Source organism: Myxocyprinus asiaticus, chromosome 30 (genome assembly GCF_019703515.2).
Source record: "Myxocyprinus asiaticus isolate MX2 ecotype Aquarium Trade chromosome 30, UBuf_Myxa_2, whole genome shotgun sequence".
NCBI classification, from domain to species: domain Eukaryota; kingdom Metazoa; phylum Chordata; class Actinopteri; order Cypriniformes; family Catostomidae; genus Myxocyprinus; species Myxocyprinus asiaticus.
This window is the reverse complement of record NC_059373.1, coordinates 17,444,985-17,465,109: the sequence shown is the minus strand read 5'-3', so window position 1 is coordinate 17,465,109 and position 20,125 is coordinate 17,444,985. Positions and strand designations below refer to the sequence as shown.

The 20,125-nt window shown below is 35.4% G+C and overlaps 1 protein-coding gene across 2 annotated transcripts in view; it reads right to left on the bottom strand.

The window, feature by feature from the left end:
• csmd3b (CUB and Sushi multiple domains 3b) overlaps positions 1–20,125 on the bottom strand; it is a 715,228-nt gene that overhangs the window by 191,477 nt on the left and 503,626 nt on the right. For both annotated transcript variants that reach the window (XM_051664389.1, XM_051664390.1), the window contains exons 22-25: positions 14,053–14,222; positions 12,095–12,251; positions 5,654–5,845; positions 964–1,090 (exon numbers count right to left, since the gene is read on the bottom strand). In XM_051664389.1, coding sequence (XP_051520349.1) covers positions 964–1,090; positions 5,654–5,845; positions 12,095–12,251; positions 14,053–14,222 — 646 coding nt within the window. The remainder of the gene's footprint in view (positions 1–963; positions 1,091–5,653; positions 5,846–12,094; positions 12,252–14,052; positions 14,223–20,125) is intronic.

The following is a 20,125-nucleotide window of genomic DNA, read 5'->3' as shown; positions in this document are numbered from 1 at the left end:
CATCTGAACATCTGTAGAACAAGATAATATTTTGTTTTCATTTGTTTTTTTTTTTCTTGTTTTAATCATAAACTTTGCTAAATTTGGTTAGATTTATGCTTAGAACAAGAAAAAAATAAATAAAAAATATTTACCTGATGATGACAATTTATCTGAAAACAGGTCTTAATATCTTACACAATTTTGCTTGAAGCAAATGTATCTTATTTTAAGGATATATACTGAAATACAAGACAAATGGATATTTTTTTGGCATATTTGGCAAATTATCTTTTGTAGTGAATTCACGCCACTCTGGACCTAAATAGATAATGATTATGCCAACACTGTGCATCTGTTTCCTTTGCATTACAAAGACATATGTGACATGGCATTGCAAAGGCTTCAGGGATTAATGATTCAGCAGAAATAAATGATACAAATTCTTTGCAGAGTCTTGAAGGAACAGACAAAGGTAGTGTCAGAGAATCATATAAAAATAAATTATGCTCCAGGGTTCAATAATAGAGGGGAACAATCACATCTCTATTCTGATCTACAGTCCATCAGCCACAGATGAACAAATAATGACTGAATACGTGATTTTTCTTAAAGCTTCTGCCACTAACAGAATTGGAAAGAGAACAAATTATTAAGGTTGCAGTGCAACATTAAAACTGCAACAGCGTTTTAAGCTTTATAATGAGTCTGGCAGTGCAGATCTCAGATACAGGTGGTAAACAAAGTGATCTGTGAGGTACCATCATCAACTCCTCTGATGTCTACTTTTCTCTGTACAGATGAGACATCAGTGGCTAGCTTTGAAATTAGAGGTTTATAAATAGATAAAGACCTCTTGTCTCAGCTGAATATGATGGCTGCATTCTTATGGGGTCGGTAATGTACTGATTGGTAATGATAGACATACAGTGGTGCTCTAGAAGGTGCAAAATATTAATGTTAGGAGTAAGAACTTATCAGTACCTGATGATGTTTCCTGAATCCACCTCAATTGCCCAGGTACAGCGCAGATTGTTGTCATAGGGGAATGGATAACCTGGAGATAGAATGCGTCCTGATGTCTCCCCTTTAAAATGTCCACCACATTCAGCTGGGGAAAGAGAAAAGCATGCACATATTGTTTCTGAGGGGTAAGCCTACCAGTGTCAGTCTTGTCTCACTTGGTGCCCTAGGCAAGACGAGACATGATTGATGAAACATAAAATAATTTTTAACAACTGAACTATGTATAAATGAACTATAAAATAATTTTATACATGTAAGACAGTTTTGACATTTTAATTGGGACTCCTTTTGTATTCCTTTAGTAAAAAAAACAAAAAACAAAAAAAGTTTTGAAGACATGAGGGTGGGTAAATTATGACATAATTTTCACTTTAAAGCACATGATCTGCAGCTCAATTGGACTGACCTAATTTAGAGTAACTTTTTTCCCCCCATTTATTTACAAATTATTATTAAAGATGAAGAATTAACAAATAAATTATTTTGTGTAACGTAATTACCAAAAAATATACATAAATAAAATACTTTGATTTGGCATGACACTTCTGTAAACATGATAAAACAAGAAAGGGGTGAAAAGATGGAGACAAATGATCAAACAGTCATGAGTTTTTGTTTTTTTTTGCATATTATCATGGCCAAACAAATCACAGGCCATTGATATTTCCTTGCAAACAATGAAATAATTAGGAGTGACTGGCAAAAACAAGACAGAAATCTCCAAAACTGTTTGTTAAGATTATGTGTCAATAACATATTTAAAATAAGTTAATAGAATCTGACAACAAAGACATCATGGATTTTGCCTCTTTAGCTCAAGTCATGCAAAAAAAAAAAAAAAAAAAAAAGCTTCAGCTACTGCACATGCACATTTTCAAGTACCCTGTAAAAAGCATTTAAAAAAGACAAAACAAAACAAAACACAAGTGATGCCTCTTTTAACTGAAAGGCAGGACTTGCATTCCTAAAGCTGCCAGAATGAGCAGTACAATTTCTTCTATTAATTTTCCTACAATTTTTCTGTCTCCTTTTAACGTCTTCCTAACTGTTTTAATGTCTTTGCAGGAGCGCAAGTGTGCACCCACTCTCTGTCTTGTTTCACCATCCTTTTATTCTTTTCTTAGATCTGTAAAGTGTCTCCATAACCAGCCAAGGCGGTTTGTCAGCTCTAAGCCACAACATCAATCAAATGAACAAATGAGCCTGACGTCCACCTTGATGCCTCCTGATAGCATTCAGACTTTCCACTTTAGCCCTCTGTACTCTGTGCACTATTAGGTAGCTTTCACAAGCACTTTATTAGGAAACTTTAACTGCAGACAGACACTCCCTTGATAGCACTCTCCCTTCCCCAGGCCCTGTTTTTCTATCTTCCCCTTTCTCCCTCTTGTTAAAACCGCATGGGCTGGGCAGAACAGTTTTGAGGGAGGAATGCTCAGTTTCTTAATGATTCCCTTTTCAGCAATTCCTGTCACTGAGCCTCATTTGCATAAACCATCTATTTGACAAACAATGGATGCACGGCTCAATGAAGCCTGAATAACAGGGTTCAGATTGCAACTTGATTAATCTGAACATTAGAGTATTTTTTAGACGTCCAGAATAGAGGCATCTTCCAAACCGTATCCCTCTTCAGACTCTTGCTAAACCAACATTGTGCCATGTTCATTGCTCATAAAGGCAGCAGCTCCATTGCATGTCTTTGGACAGGTAGTTAATGTCACCTCTAAATGTCAGCTATAAATATTGACATCAAAACAGTAATTATATTTTCATATATCACTCCATTTTGAAGACTTTGGTGTTGCATTAGAGCATTCACGTTTTTCTAACAATGCCCAAAACAAATAATTTTATATAGATATAAATTAAGTAAAATTATTATTGTTGGCATTTCAAACACTGATAATATAATTTGATGTTTCTGAAAATATCCCATAAGTTTTCTGTGCATTATCATGTTTATGGGTAATTCATACTAAAAAATTATATGTATTAATAAAAAGCTACAATTTACAGTACTGTAGTTCAATTAATTACTTTGAATTTCATTCCATTTTAATTTCTTAAATTCTAATTTAAATTACATTTATGCACCCTGTCCTCAATTCAATTCTGAATGATGCACAAGCCTGCTGTTTGTACTCACATGTGCTCATTTTGTCAATTGTTCCACTAAACTGATGGTAAACTTGCAAAATACCAATCAACCTTGAAGTTTACGACTGCTATTTTTCAGACTTATCTGCCAGCATTAATAATAGATGCTTAATAATATGGAATATTTTTCACTTCCTTTGACAGGCGATATGTGCGGGTCATTTGATATGACCTTTAGCAAAAGTGAGATATTTCAAAGTAGTGAGAAGGCATATCATTTTCACTATTCTTTTTTTTTTTTTTTTTTTTTATTAGATATCAAATATTTAGCTGTTTCTTTTTTTTTTTTCTACAAGTCCAGAGGTAAGGGGTGTGAATTAGACTGTGAGAGACATTCCAATTCACCCATTTCTAGAGGAAGCTACAGTACAAAAAATGAAGAAAGCTCTGTACACCAGAGCAATGCTAAATCAGCATGCTTTTTTTTTTCTCCCCAATTTGTAATGCCCAATTCCCAATGCGCTCTAAATCCTCATGGTGGAGTAGTGACTCGCCTCAATCTGGGTGGCAGAGGATGAATCTCAGTTGCCTCCGTGTCTGAGACGTCAATCTGCGCATCTTATCACGTGGCTTGTTGAGCGCGTAACCGCAGAGACGTAGCACTTGTGGAGACCCACACTATTCTTCGCGGCATCCATGCACAACTCACCACGTGCCCCACCGAGAGCGAGAACCACACATTATAGCGACCACGAGGAGGTTACCCCATGTGACTCTACCCTCCCTAGCAACCGGGCCAATTTGGTTGCTTAGGAGACCTGGCTGGAGTCACTCAGCACGCCCTGGATTCGAACTCACGACTCCAGGGGGACACTCTTGAATTTCTTAAAATTGCAATTCAGTAAATTCCTCTTCCTGTCATTCCAATACATATTCCAATTCAACATCCTGTGGAGGCTTAATAAATTGCATTTTTCCCAACCCTGAAAAACACAAAACACGGCTCTACTGTGTGTTAGACTGCCATGAACACAGTAGTGTGCTGGCAAGAATAAGTCAGAAAGCCATCGTGAGCTTTATCTATAGCTGGCATGGGGAAGCTATTGGACGATAGCTTTGAGTCTAATCAGACCTCATTAACAGTAAATCTAATAGTGAGCAAATCTGATCTGGGGTCAGTAGGCATACAAATATTCAACTCATTGGAAGCCAAATCCCCATAATCACCATTCATCAGGAAAATGAAGGAAGTAATAGCAGCACACAGTCTTATCTCAAGCCTGCTTTGTAAAGATTCATCTCCATTGCTCAGCAGGGACCCCCAGCATTGGCTCCAATAATAACAAGCTGTACCATTAATTCCAGATGTATTAATCCGAGAGGCTTCCACTACTACTAATTTAATCAAGAAACATTGGCCATTGGTAGTCATTTAAGAAAAAAAAAAGAAAGAAAAAAAAAAACGTCTTGGCCTTTTCAGAAATACACGGTGAAAGTTCAACAAAAAAGGCTAATACGAAGGCCTTAATATAGACTTTAAAGATTAAAGGTGTGTTGAGCTGCAGTTTCTATGCAGAATATGAGTAGACTGAGCAATATTGAAGCTTTGCTAACTTCCAAAATGGGGAAGGGCTCTCAATGCAGCCCTTGATTATTAAGACAAATGGGTGGGTGCAACATTGGAGCTCAGTTATGATGACCAGAAGAAGGGACCGGGTTGGATCTTCCAAATGTTAAATTGAAGTCAGTAACCTATATATAACAAATTATACCAGTAAGCAGGTAGGGACACTAGACAACACATAGGTAATGTATTTAAAAGGATTTACAATTACTTTTGTAGTTTGTCTGGAATATTGATTTTTATTAATGCTCTAGCCCTGAATGAATGAATGAATGAATGGATACATTGATTCACCATTAGATGTGCCTCATAATGATCCTTTGTAACTAATAGCTATAATAACTTCATTTTACTTTCATTTTCTATGCATTTATAGTGATTCAGGCATTCTTATATTCATAACCACATACAGTACATGGTGGTGATGTATATTGCAGTTCTAGGGTACGTTTATAAGTCTATAACTGTACTACAGATTTCACACTAGATATTAGATAATATGAGTATTTTCATATTGTACAGTATGTTTAATATATATCATAAATCTTAAAAATAAGTGGATGTATTGAATGGAAATGCACATATGAAGACTAAAGTGAGCTTTAATAAGGATTAAAAGATAATCTAAAAGATATCTGAAAAGAGGTTAACAGTTTCTGATTTAACAGCTCCTCTCCTTCCTTTTTTGTCTCTTTATAAAGTCTTTCAAGACATCATTTTAATCTGTGTACATGAATCCTGGTACAAATGAATTCACCTGCATTCTCGAATGAAGAATTACGAAACCTGAACATTTACTGGAGCGGGAACACAACACCTATGCCTATTACATTTTGTCTAAGACTTTTATAATGCATAGGCCTAATAGTATACTTCTAATTGCTTCCCATCCTGTCTACATAGTTTGAGATCCTGCAGGCTTACCAATGCAGGAAGGCAGAGGGTTATCCCAGGCCCGCCTCTCTCCTGTCATGCATTTGAGCACGCCACTGCCGTGCAGAGAGTAACCAGGGTCGCACTTGTAGGTGATGGTGCTGCCAGAGAAGTGGCCCTGGTCACTGACCTTAAAGCCAAACTGCGGCACTCCAGGGTCTTCACAATGAGAGAGCTCAAAACCTGAAACACATGATGTTTGTGAGGTTAAGATGAGGTCACAGCATGCATTAGACCCTGGTTACACCTGGTATTAAGATGCATCTTGGGTGATCCGATCACATGTGGTCAAGTGAGACACATAGCTGTTTACACTTGGTCGCTTAAATGCGTTTCCTGTGACCTCTTGTGTTCAGATTTCAGATTCTCTGTTTTATGATGACATACACCGATCAGCCGCAACATTAAAACCACCTGCCTAATATTGTGTATGTCCCCCTTATGCTGCTAAAACAGCACCAATCCACATCTCAGAATAGCATTCTAAAATGCTATTCTTTTCACCAACAAACATCCATGCGATGTTTGTGTATATAAAGGCTTTTTTAAATTTGACGATCAAATGGTTATTTCCATTTTAAGCCGTTTATAACCGGCAAAGTTCAGACTCTGTTTTAGCACAGAGGTTGATTGACAGGTGAGGGATGGTGCTTCACTGCTGTCCAGGACGCATACAGGACGGATTAGCATTTACTCCTAAAATGTGATGTGGTCAGATGTGTTTTTGACCACATTCATATGTGGTTTTTGTGATCTAATCACAAAATGTTTTAGACCCTGTTTAGACCTGTATTTAGTGCTGACCGCATGTGATCCGGTCCCCAAAAATGCATCTTAACACCAGGTGTAACAGAGTCTTAATGTTTCATTCAAGACAATGAGGCAAATGCACTAAACAGTGAGTTGCACCACTTTTGCTTATGGTATTTCAGTGTAGCAGCCCGCTAACCACCTGCAAACCTGGTGCTTAATGCAAAACAGTTGCAAGTATTATTTGTTTGCAAAATTATCATGAATTGTGCTATCACCACCTATGGAAAGCAAGTGGTTAACAAAAGTTTACTTAAGAGACATTTTCTATTGATCAGGGCTGCAGTTATTTATCAAATGATGACCAAATGATAAAGATGACCATTATAAGTGGCATTTATCCAGATGCATAGTAGACGACACTTTCAGCATTTTAAAAAGCCAATCCAGGTGCCTGGAATGCAGTGGGTAACACAGACAGTGTGTGCAAATAGACGGCGCTATCGGTATTAGTGAGTTCTCCCCTTTGTCACAAATAGAAGTCAATATTTTATTTATATAAGTGCTTTCATTGTACGTTTGGCCAGTTAATAAATACACCAGCATAAATTTGTGATAGAGCACAACTGGTCTTCCCAATTTTGACAAATGATCTCTGATAAAAATTGGCCACCCTAATCAGTTTAGTTAGTCTAGATACAGAATATGATGGAGAATAAAATATTATGCATTCAGCTTTATGAGAGTCATTATTGCGATTGTTGAAATTTGCCTTCTTCTGGTATTTTCATGCTGCTCGGTAGCAAAGCCGTAAAAGTTTGCCATTAATGCAATCATCAATGGCAACAATTTTAAGTTAATATCCTACTGGGCTGGTAGGCAGAGACAATCCCTTGCTAAGCAGGCAGAACAATTAAGATTAAGTGCTTGGTTAATTTGGAGCCATAATCAGAACCACAGCACTCACTGTGTGACACATCCCGTTATTAATTGTGTAGCTATGACTAACCATCATTAAACAGCCAATGTTCAGAAATAGCCAAAAACACATGGCAGCTCACTATCGGTCCACTACAGCTATACATTGCATTATTTAAGTACTAATTTAATTTTCACTTTATGATAATCTCCATTTATATAAGTTACTCAAGGTTACTCAAGGGTGAATGTTCCTACACTCTCAAGAAAAAAAAAAAAAAAGGCACCATTTAGGGTACAATGGCCATCACAATTTTGTTCCTTCAAAGGTATATTTATGTGTTTTGCTTTTCTGTGAAAAAAAAAAGAAAAATAATTTTTTGTCTCCTTAAGGGTACAAGTACGTACCCAAAACAAGGGTACCACTCCAGAGACAGCTTTGTACCTCAAACGGTAACTTTTTTTTTTGAGTGCATGAACTAAACAATATCATACAGCAGTTGTGGAAGCAGTTCACACTATTTAGCCAATTAGACACACGCTCTGCCTGAGAATAATAATTTTATGTTCAGATTTTCTGACATTGGACTGGCTGACTTCTTTGGGGGCAGGGATTTGGAATTCAGAAAAAGGGTGTGGTTAAAGGGATTAGGCTGGTATAATTCAAGTCTAGTGTAAGTTTCCAAAATGACTGAAATCACATACACACAGGGTTGGGGAGTAACAGAATACATGTAACAGGATTACATATTTAAAATACAAAATATAAGTAACTGTATTCCACTACAGTTACAATTTAAATCATTGGTAATTAGAATACAGTTACATTCAAAAAGTATTTTGATTACTGAAGAGATTACTTTGCATTTTATTGTCATTTGTTTCATTTAATATTTAGTCCTTTCAGATGGAAAACATTTATACATATAAATGATGTGATCCAAAGTGCATTTGAACAGCAGTGAAACACTTTCTTATGATGTGTTACATTCATACGAGCAGACAGAGAATGAGTTTGGAGCAGAAGAAATAGAAATAAACCTTGTGTAAATTGTCAGCTTTACGCTAAGCTAAAATGCTATTTCTAGCCATTTTACATGCACATGTTACCAGGCACAAACATATTTGGTTTAATCAAGAAAATTCACATTGGATCATAATTTCTTTTTTTCAAGTAAGACCTTTGATATTAGGGCAAAAATCTTATTCTTGATAATAATTTTTTTATTGTTTTCCTGTAAAAATATCTAAAAATCCTTAAAACAAGATCAATTTGATTTATCTTGTTTTAGAAACAACACTGCATAAGATATTTAGGTTTTTCAGAGAATGTATTTTTAACATGTATTTTGTCTAACTGTACTAGCAGAGTTTTTATAGTCAAAACAAAAATCTACCAGTGCTGAAGAAGTAATCCAAAGTATTTAGAATACGTTACTGACCTTGAGTAATCTAACAGAATACGTTACAAATTACATTTTACAGCATGTATTCTGTAATCTGTAGTGGAATACATTTCAAAAGTAACCCTCCCCACCCTGCATACAAACTTATGCTTAACAGATCATACAGACCTTCATAACTTCAAATAAGAATATATATGAAAACAAATAAATTACAATTTTCTAACATTCTGAATGTACATTAATGATCTTTCAAACATTATATCATTAATTATATTAATAAATACTACTACTACTACTACTACTAATATAATATAATGTCATAATTTTTGTTAATTTTATTTAAAATAAGTCATTATATAACCACATTTTGTTTTTCTCCATAGCTCTAAATTGTCAAATAAATTACAATAAACCTGCATGCCACTGAGCTGACAACCCGCCAAAAAATTATAGACCTTTTAAGATGGCCACATAGGGGACTTGCTTAGCTTATGAGCAGTCTACCATTAAGCTGCATGCTGTTACGTACAGATAAAAACAAAATTATTGTTACTTGATTACAGGTGGTAGTTTCAGAGCATGCTTGAGTTGAGATTAGGACTCAATCAAATAAACAAAGATATTTAAATCAACCATACTCACCCTCCTGTCCTCATCAGGCCTCTAAATTACAACGTCTAGGTGACTGGAGGTGGCTTGCTTTCTCTTGGCTGTATCTGACCTTTATTATACACTCAAATGGCTAATCCTTTAGAGGGTATGGAATTGTACACAGACAGGGATTTAGTTGATTTCAAATGAGATAGCCCACAAGCAGGTTAATACTTTACCCCCCACTGGAACTAAAACCTTGTTGAATCCCACATTGCGAGCACAATACCATTAAAGCACACCGGATTCGGACTAAGTACCTGCACAACTCTGGCTTTGGGCCAACAAAGCCAATGTCAATGATTACATGGTCATGTTCCTACTAGTTCACTCTCTGATAATCCCTTAGAGCTGACGAAAGCTGATTGTTTCAGGTGTTCTCATTCTTCTGTTACGTTGTTCCTGAGTAAAACAGCTTTTCTTATCTGTTGGTCTTTGAGTTCTAAAGGAATCAAATGCATTTAAATTGTGAACAAAAAAGAAGTGATGCAATTTCTATATTTCTTTTTGTACCATAGATATAAGAAGTGCACATGTATTAAAATATTATCTTGGTCAAAATGCTGAAGCAATTCAGTAATCCATATCAATATTTAATAACTCGAGTGGATCAGGACAAGGTAAATGTATAAAATAACCTTCCAGAGACAAGTCCAGACATTGACTTTACTTACTTTTAAAATTTACATTAACCAACTGGTCCCAGGGTTATTTTCATTGGATGTCAGTCAGTTACCCTAACCACTGGTAAAGTTAATCACCTATGGACATGTAAAAGTGTCCAAATGTTTTTTTTTTTTTTTTTTTTTTAGGTCTTAAAGTTGAAGTACACTACCGGTCAAAAGTTTTGAAACACTTGACCGAAATGTTTCTCATGATCTTAAAAATCTTTTGATCTGAAGGCCTATGCTTAAATGTTTGAAATTAGTTTTGTAGACAAAAATATAATTGTGCCGCCATATTAATTTATTTCATTATAAATCTAAAATTTAATAAAAATATATATATTTTTTTAAATTGATGACTTGGATCAAATAATAAAGAACAGCACCAATAAGTGTCCATAATATAGATGGGAACTCCTTCAATACTGTTTAAAAAGCATCCCAGGGTGATACCTCAAGAAGTTGGTTGTGAAAATGTCAAGAGTACATTTCTGAAAATCCTAGGCAAAGTGTGGCCACTTTGAAGTTGCTAAAATATAACACAGTTTTGATTTATTTTGGATTTTGTTTAGTCACAACATAATTCCCATAGTTCCATTTAAGTTATTCCATGGTTTTAATGACTTTACTATTATTCTAAAATGTGAAAAAAAAAAAAAGGTGTTTCAAAATTTTTGACTGGTAGTGTATGTAACTTTTTTCATGTTTAAATACTTCCTTCTCCCAACTTAATATGCAGAGATAACTATAAGTCATTCAGGGGTTCATTTTCTCAAAAACTGTAAACGCTTTATCTCTGTGGCACCATAAAACTACTGTGTTTGTTTAGAGCTACCCATTAAGACCCAGCCCAACAGCATTACTCAACCAGTGGCATAAGTTGGGGGCGGGACTGTCTGACGGTTCAAACAACAGCAGACGAGGGGCATATTCGTAAAGCTGTTTTGAAAACATTGTTTATTTTTGCAATTTTGGTGGCACTAGTGTTGCAGAAATTACACACTTCAACTTTAATTTTAAATGCTATATCATATTAAACCTAACATACTTCTTTTTGTGACATGTAACCCAGTCTCATATAATGAATGTTACTATAACCAATCTACTATAATTTAGAATTCTATAATTTTTGCAAACCATGGTTTGATCCCAGTCAAGCACACAAGCTGACATGTGAGACAAAAGAGTCTTAAAAGCAACACAAAATGACATGGTTGCTTCAGAAAATGTGCTTTTCATGTTGAATTTGCTTTTGCAACACTATCGATCAGAGGTTTAATTGTTGGTTTAGGGTAAGGATGTTTGTTTTGTTGACCTATAATTTGCTTTTAGGACACTATCTGTTAGGTTTAGGTTAAAGATTTAGGTTAGGGAGATATGTTTTACTCATTAAAACCTCCATCTAATATTCACCTTAAAAACCTTGTCTAATTACAATACATTTCACTCACTTTCGGCGCTCCCCGCTGGACATTTCACTGAAAAACTGCAGCGAATCGTGCAATGAAGCACGTAATTTTGTTTTGAAAATTTTTTGTCATGATCACGTAATTTTCATGAGATCAGGCTGGTGACATGTTGCTTGAAAAGTGTGTTTGTGCTCTATTTCTTTAAAACAAATGACTCTTGGTTTGATTTTTTTTTTTTTTTTTATCTAATGCAATGATATTCATACATTTGTATGTTAATATAAATTGGGGAAACTGTATGTAGATGTTTGGGAAATATTTAATGGGAAATAAATCTGGGAAAACATAAAGTGGCCCATTTAGCACTGCGACACTACGCAAAACACTTAGATAATATGGAAGCCATCAACTACCACTTGCCGCAAGAAATTCTCTGTAGATCAAAATAAAGCAATAACATGTTGTCTGATGCTTTCTGTCTGTCAATTGTCTGCGATGTGAACGGCCCTTACGAGACAGGTACACTATTAAGACAGGCACTTTATTTCTTGTGAATAGCCTTTCTTTATTACTAAGGTCAAGCCCTGCTGGTCTGAAGCATGTGCAGGGTATAGGGGCAGTGTAATAACTTACTGGAATAGACCAATTTGAAGCCTTCTCCAGTGGCCTCCGCATCAGAGTAGAACTCCAGCCACAGGTGATTGGAGGTGCTGATGAGGGTCATACCCAGCATAGATGAACCAGTAAAGGCACCCAGCATGTGAGCTGCGTTGTCTTTACCATCATAGACCTGCAGGCGATGAGATATAGCCATTGAGATCAGAGTGTAGACCATGAAGAAAAATAAAAAATAAAACCTGCTACCTGATAAACATGTACAGTATATAGACAGACAAAATATTTTGTTCCAACATTCTTGCTAAAATTGTCACCAATAATCATAGTAATCTTGCACTCTGTTTCTCTGAATGTGTAGACATTCGTAGAATTAACTATGTCAGTCAAATGTAGAATAAAATAATTATGTAAAAATTAACTTTGGTAAGTAAATAAAACAAGTAACTACCCAGTGGCAGGACAATTTATAAGTTACTGCAAAATGATATATGGTTCAAATCAAACTGTATTAATTACAGTCAGACCCTCACTGATGTAAATGATACACAATAAATAATGACTTGTGTGTCTTTTAAGGACTTACTGTATATACAGTATACATGGAAAATGTATGATCAGAAGTTTATCTAGGATGCCTCAAGTAATTTTTCACCAGTATTTTAAGTATACATGGAAAATTGATAAAAAAGAATGCAAAAAACACTCTGTAATGCTTTACAAGAAGGTTCTATTTGTTAAAGTGACAGTTCACACAAAAAAATGTATTCTCTCATTTTCTCACCCTCATTCCATTCCAGATGTGTATGACTTTCTTTCTTATGCTGAACAAAAACAAAGATTTTTAGAAGAATATTTCAGCTCTGTAATTCCTAACAATGCAAGTGAATGGGTCCCAAATTTTTAAAGCTCCGAAATGCATATAAAGGCAGTATAAACATAATCCATATGAATCCAGTGGTTAAATATATATCTTCAGAATTTTATAGGTGTGGGTGAAAAGCAGATCAATATTTAAGTCCCTTTTTACTATAAATTCTCCTCTCTGCCCAGTAGGTGGCGATATGTACAAACAATTTAAATCACCAGAAACACAAGAAGAAGAATGTAAAAGTGAAAGTTAAAGTGGAGATTGATTGAGAAGGGAGGATAATTTATAGAAAAAGGACTTAAATATTAATCTGTTTCTCACCTACACCTATCATATCCCTTCTGAAGACATTGATTTATTCACTGGAGTCTTATGGATTACTTTAATACTGACTTTTTTGATTTTTGGAACTTAAAAATATTGGCACCCATTCACTTGCGTAGTATATGGACCAAAAGAGCAGAGAAATTCTTCTAAAAATCGTCATTTGAGCTCAGCAGATGAAAGAAAGTCATACACATCTGGGATGGCATATGGGTGAGTAAATGATAGAACTTTTATTTTGGGGTAAACTATTCCTTTAACATTAGTAATTGCATTAGGTATCATAAACTAACGATAAACAATAATTTTTTAAAGCATTTATTAATCTTAATGTTAATTTAAGAAAATAAAACTGATAATTGTTCGTTCATGTTAGTTCTTAATGCATACGTTTTTTTATTTAAAAAAATTATTAAAGTATATTTTTAAACTAACTAATTAATTAAATTTTAATAATTTTGAAATTATTAACCAAGATTAATACATGCTGTAACACTATTGTTCATCTTAACTAAGGTAATTAACTAACGTTAACAAATGCAACCATATTGTAAACTGTTACTGAAACGGTTTTGGCCAGTACATTTTCTCAAATCACTTACCATTTGCAGGTGTGGGAAAAAGTTCATTTTGAACCCTGGTCAAATTGTTCATGATGAAACGATCAATAAAAGCAAGTAATTGGAAAGCAATAGTCACGAAAGGTCTTGATATGTCAAATGTAATTTGGAGGACAAATTTTACTTTTGTTTGCAATCCTGCAACATAGGTGGAGAAATACCTTAAGAATGTCACCCTGGGCCAGATGGAAGGTTCTAGCAGAAATGTTGATTCCTTTCCCAGCCTGCACCTGTATGCTGTAAATGCACTCATGGTTGTTCTCGTAGTTCATGGGATAATTTGGTGACAGTAGAATTCCTTCATTGTTGAAGACAGATGAGCCACATTCAGCTAGAAATGGGGAATAAAAACCATGGAACATTGGGGGGAAAATGGAGTAACACAACCACAAAGCCAGAAATCAAAATGTCACCTACTATTATTATATAAAGATATTCAGTTAGCATTCTGCCATACACAAGCTCTTCGGGCAAATCACATAGACATATTGCTGCTGTAAATGCTCAGTGTGTGTTAATAGAGATCTGGCATTTTCAAAATGATTGGTCTGGACAGAACGAGTCTGTGGTGCTCTTGTGACAGCAGGTTTGAAAAGTGAAATTGACAGAGTCGAGTCACGCCATTGGTATCCTTACTTCAAAATCTGTCATTGTTGGGTAATGCAAGTTGGACTCCGAACAATAACCATCAAATGCAGATTTAATAAAACAACAGACAGTAAAAACAGGTGTATTAATATCCATCATGTATTCTGCAAGAGAAAGACGAACATAAATCAATACAGCCCAGCTGATTTATTTAACGTTCCTTCACCGTTTCCCTCCACGTCTCTCCATGTTATGATGATATTACCAGTGTCATATTTTGGATAAATCACTGCCGTTACTACCTCCATTTAGAAAATTACCTACATACACATCCACCCCCACCCCCCACTGTGAGTCAGCTTCTGGAACATGATGTGAATTTATACCTGGCGAGACTTCTTGCTTTGCACATATGCCCTTCTTTTATACAGTGAGAAAGGATGAGAAAAATAATTAAAGGAACAGTTCACTCGAAAGAGAAAATTCTGCCACAATTTACTCACCCTCATGTTTTTTGAAAGCTGTATAAACTTTTCACTTCTATGGAACACAAAAGGAGGCATTTATAACTGATTTCAAGCTGCACTTTTACACAGAATTAAAGTAAATGGTGACCGTTAAGATTTTCAAGGCATGATTGTCTGTTGCTCACACAAACTTTTTTTTTTTTTTTTTTTTTTAGCTTGATCTCCCTGGGTCCCATCCATTATCATTGTATGGTAGAAAGCAGCTCAGACAGTCTTTAAAACTTCTTCTTTAATGTTCCACAGAAGAAAGAATGTCATACTTGTTCAGAACAAATAAGCAAATGACAGAATTTTTGTGTACACTATCCCTTTAAGAGTAATTTGACTGACCCCATGAGGTTCACATTTTGACCGGTCTGCTAAATGCAATTTGAATAAATGAGGCTGTCCCAGAAGGCACAGCGTGGAAGAGTGAGCATTACATTGTTCGCTTGCCTTTCAGTCAGATCCTTGCACATGTTTGGTTCAAGGATAATATATCTGAGTACTGCCTTAAAGTGGCTGGGGAAAATGCCCAGCATACTGTAGGATGGCACTGAGTGTTTGTTGGGTTTGTGACTGCTCCTCCAGGCCTCATGTCAAAAGTAATGTCTGTGTCTGCTAGTTTCTGCTCCACAAGAAGCTCTCTGGCCCTGCTTGATTCACACAAACTGATACAGCCTGACAGGCGTCTCAAACTGGCCCTTGTGTTTGGAAAAGAGGGGAACTTCAAACTTCTCCTCTTAGGGAGGAAGGAGGCATGTTAAAATAATTCTGGGAGTTGCTGTTGGAGAAGCCAGTGAGATGCCAGAGTTTATAGGGTGATGTTTAACCTGGCAGAGCAGGAAGTCAGAGAGCAGCTGGGAAGAGCAACATCTTAGGAGTGAAGCACTGCAAGATGCTAAGAGTTTTGATGCCTGCTCAGATCCTCGGCCATTGAGGAAGCTTATGGAGAATGGCAAAACTAGGGAACAATCTATGCAAAGTCTGATTATGCTTGATATTTTTAAAGCACAGAACAGCATTTCTATACACCTAATTGTAACGACACACATTTAAAGTGATAATTGAAGTACACTTTTTTTCTTTTTTTACATGCATAAATATTGTTTATAAGGTTCATTAATATTGTTTATAAGGTTCATTATTACTTTTAGTACTATTCTTCTTTTTCTATCCAGTATGTAAACTGAGTATACAGCACAATTTCAGTTTCAATTTCAAATTGTAAAAAGTAAGGTTATTCTTTCACAGGATGGGAAGGAAAAATAATATCCTGCTCAAATATGGTTTTATTTAAAGGGATAGTTTACCCCAAAATGAAAATTCTCTCATCATTTTCTCACCCTCATGATATCCCAGGTGTGTATGACTTTCTTTCTTCTGCAGAACATAAACAAAGATTTTTAGAAGAATATCTCAGCTCTGTTGGTCCATACAATGCAAGTGAATGGTGATCAGACCTTTGCAGCTCAAAAAATCACATAAAGCAAACATAAAATTGATCCATATGCAGGGTTGGGGAGTAATGAAATACAAGTAACGGGAATACGTATTTAAAGTATTTAAATATTCATTGGTATTTAGAATACAGTTACATTCAAAAAGTATTTTGATTACTGAAGAGATTACTTTGCATTTTATTGTCATTTGTTTCATTTAATATTTAGTCCTTTCAGATGGAAAACATTTATACATATAAATGATGTGATCCAAAGTGCATTTGAACAGTGGTGAAACACTTTCTTATGATGTGTTACATTCATACAAGCAGACAGAGGAGTATATCTGAAGTAAGTTCGGAGCAGAAGAAATAGAAATAAACCTTGTGTAAATTGTCAGCTTTACGCTAAGCTAAAATGCTATTTCTAGCCATTTTACATGCACGTTAACAGGCACGATAATATTTTTTTATCAAGAAAATTCACATTGGATCATAATTAATTTTTTCTAATAAGACCTTTGATATTAGGGCAAAAATCATATTCTTGATGATAATGTTTGTATTGTTTTCCTGTAAAAATATCTAAAAATCAATTTGAGTTTTAGAAACAACACTGCATAAGATATTTAGGTTTTTCAGAGAATGTATTTTTAATGTGTATTTTGTCTTAATGCACTGACAGAGTTTTTAAAACTTGTTTTAAGTCAAAACAAGTGAAAAATTCTTCCAGTGCTGAAGAAGTAATCCAAAGAATTTAGAATACATTACTTTGAGTACCTTGAGTAATCTAACGAAATACGTTACAAATTACATTTTACAGCATGTATTCTGTAATCTGGTTCAAAAGTAACCCTCCCAACCCTGTCCATATGACTCCAGTGGTTAAATCCATGTCTTCAGAAGTAATGTGATAGGTTTGGGTGAGAAACAGAACAATATTTAAGTTCTTTTTTATGCTAAATCTCCACAGTAACATTCACTTTCAGATGTAAAAGTGAAACTAAATATGCACCACATGTGACTTAAAAGTGAAAGGGAAAGTGGAGATTTAGAGTAAAAAAGGACATACATTTTGATCTGTTTCTCACCCACACCTATCATATCGCTTCTGACGATATGAATTTAATCACTGGAGTCTTATGGATTACTTTTATGTTTCCTTTATGTGACTTTTGAAGTTACAAAGGTCTGATCATCATTCACTTGCATTGTGAGGACCTACAGAGCTGAGATATTCTTCTAAAAATCTTCATTTGTGTTCAGCAAAAGAAAGAAAGTCACATCTGGGATGGCATAAGGGCGAGTATATGATAAGATAATTTTCATTTTTGGGTGAACTATCCCTTTAACAAGATTAAATCATAATTAAAGGGCATTTTGGAGCTTAACACTAAAACCTTTCCTCTTATAGACAACACAGAAAACATGCAATAATCCCTCAACTATTTCATGCACAGTGTTTCAATGCAGGCATGCTAAATAGTTGCTGTAAACATTAAGTGTCTTGTTGATAATCCAGCAGAAAAGGACTCTTCCCTGTTGACTCTTTGTGTCTGATTTCTTTTGGCCAGGCACTTGGTGAAATGAAAGGCTGATCTGATAAGATCTGCTTCTGGCAGAAAGACAGACTTTCCTTTTTGTGACAACATCATTTGGGGGTATACAAATGATTGGGGGTATACAAATGAAAAGTGGGTTATGTGTGTTCTCACATAACCCACTGAAGCTCTTTCAATCCGATTCTTCTTGCGTTAATGCACTGCTTAATCGGTGGTAAGGAGAGTTCAGGCAACAGTCATCAGACATGAATGTCTGCCACTATCAGATGCTGTTGTTTGGCTCACATTTACTGTCAATCTGTGTTGTCGTGCCTGATTCTAGTAGACATGTTTGGTTTGCTTGGAAACAGACAACGATTGCCCAGAAGGCTCACTCAGACGAGAACGAATGCTAAGCCTGTGGCTGTATGGGCAATGATCACCATAAACTTAAATATTGAAATGTGAATAAATGAAAGAAAACAAGGGGAAAAGAGCTAATTGAGTCCTACAATAATTGCCTAACTTGGTACTAGGACATACAATATTCGCTTGAGAAAGTGGGGTTGTTTATAGAGCATATCTTCAAATTACTGGCAATGGAACACAATGGAACGAAAACAAGACATTCAAACCATAATGACGCAACACTAAAATATCCAACCTGCTCTAATAGAATGAACGTTACACTATATACATTTTTGGAAACTTTTTCACATAAATCATGAGTACAACTGCTGATTTTGATTTTATAAAAACATATTTTTCACTTTATTACTCACCTCCTGCTATGTTATGATATCAAAAAATTTTTACTTTAATGCATGATATGAAAAATGAAACAATTTAACACTTGTATTACAGACCCACCTACATATACACACTTATTCCTATGTTATTAGCTTACTTGGTAGCTCACCTGAAAGAGTGTTGGACTTTTAGCTTGATGGTGTTGGTTAAGGCTAAATATGTCTGTTTTGTTAAACTCTCATTTATCTTTCCGGACACTATTGGTTAGGTTTAGGGTGAAGTTTTAGGTTAGGGAGGTACGTTCCACCATCTAAAATTCACCTTAAAACCTCATCTGATTACAACCTCATTTCGCTCAGTTTTGGCGCTGCAGCCAAAAAAAGCACGTAATTTCAGTTTTGCATGAAATTTCATGAGACCAGGTTGAAAATATCAGTTTTATCAGTTATATCAGTTAAAGTTACATCAGTTTTATCAGTTGAAAATATAATTTAAAGCCTTAGTCTTTCTCTTCAGTAAAGTGGCCATTAATTGCATTGTATCATATCCATTTACCTTTATAGGGCGCTAAGTTGCAGAGGAATGTAAAAAAAAAGCACCTTCTATTTCATTATTTGACTTAAATATTTCATTAAACTGATTAAAACGATAAATATTTCATTCACCCCAATATATATATACAGGTGCATCTCAATAAATTAGAATGTCGTGGAAAAGTTCATTTATTTCAGTAATTCAACTCAAATTGTGAAATTCGTGTATTAAATAAATTCATTGCACACAGACTGAAGTAGTTTAAGTCTTTGGTTCTTTTAGTTGTGATGATTTTGGCTCACATTTAACAAAAACCCACCAATTCACTATCTCAAAAAATTAGAATATGGTGACATGCCAATCAGCTAATCAACTCAAAACACCTGCAAAGGTTTCCTGAGCCTTCAAAATGGTCTCTCAGTTTGGTTCACTAGGCTAGAGAATCATGGGGAAGACTGCTGATCTGACAGTTGTCCAGAAGACAATCATTGACACCCTTCACAAGGAGGGTAAGCCACAAACATTCATTGCCAAAGAAGCTGGCTGTTCACAAAGTGCTGTATCCAAGCATGTTAACAGAAAGTTGAGTGGAAGGAAAAAGTGTGGAAGAAAAAGATGCACAACCAACCGAGAGAACCGCAGCCTTATGAGGATTGTCAAGCAAAATCGATTCAAGAATGGACTAAGGCTGGGGTCAAGGCATCAAGAGCCACCACACACAGACTTGTCAAGGAATTTGGCTACAGTTGTCGTATTCCTCTTGTTAAGCCACTCCTGAACCACAGACAACGTCAGAGGTGTCTTACCTGGGCTAAGGAGAAGAAGAACTGGACTGTTGCCCAGTGGTCCAAAGTCCTCTTTTCAGATGAGAGCA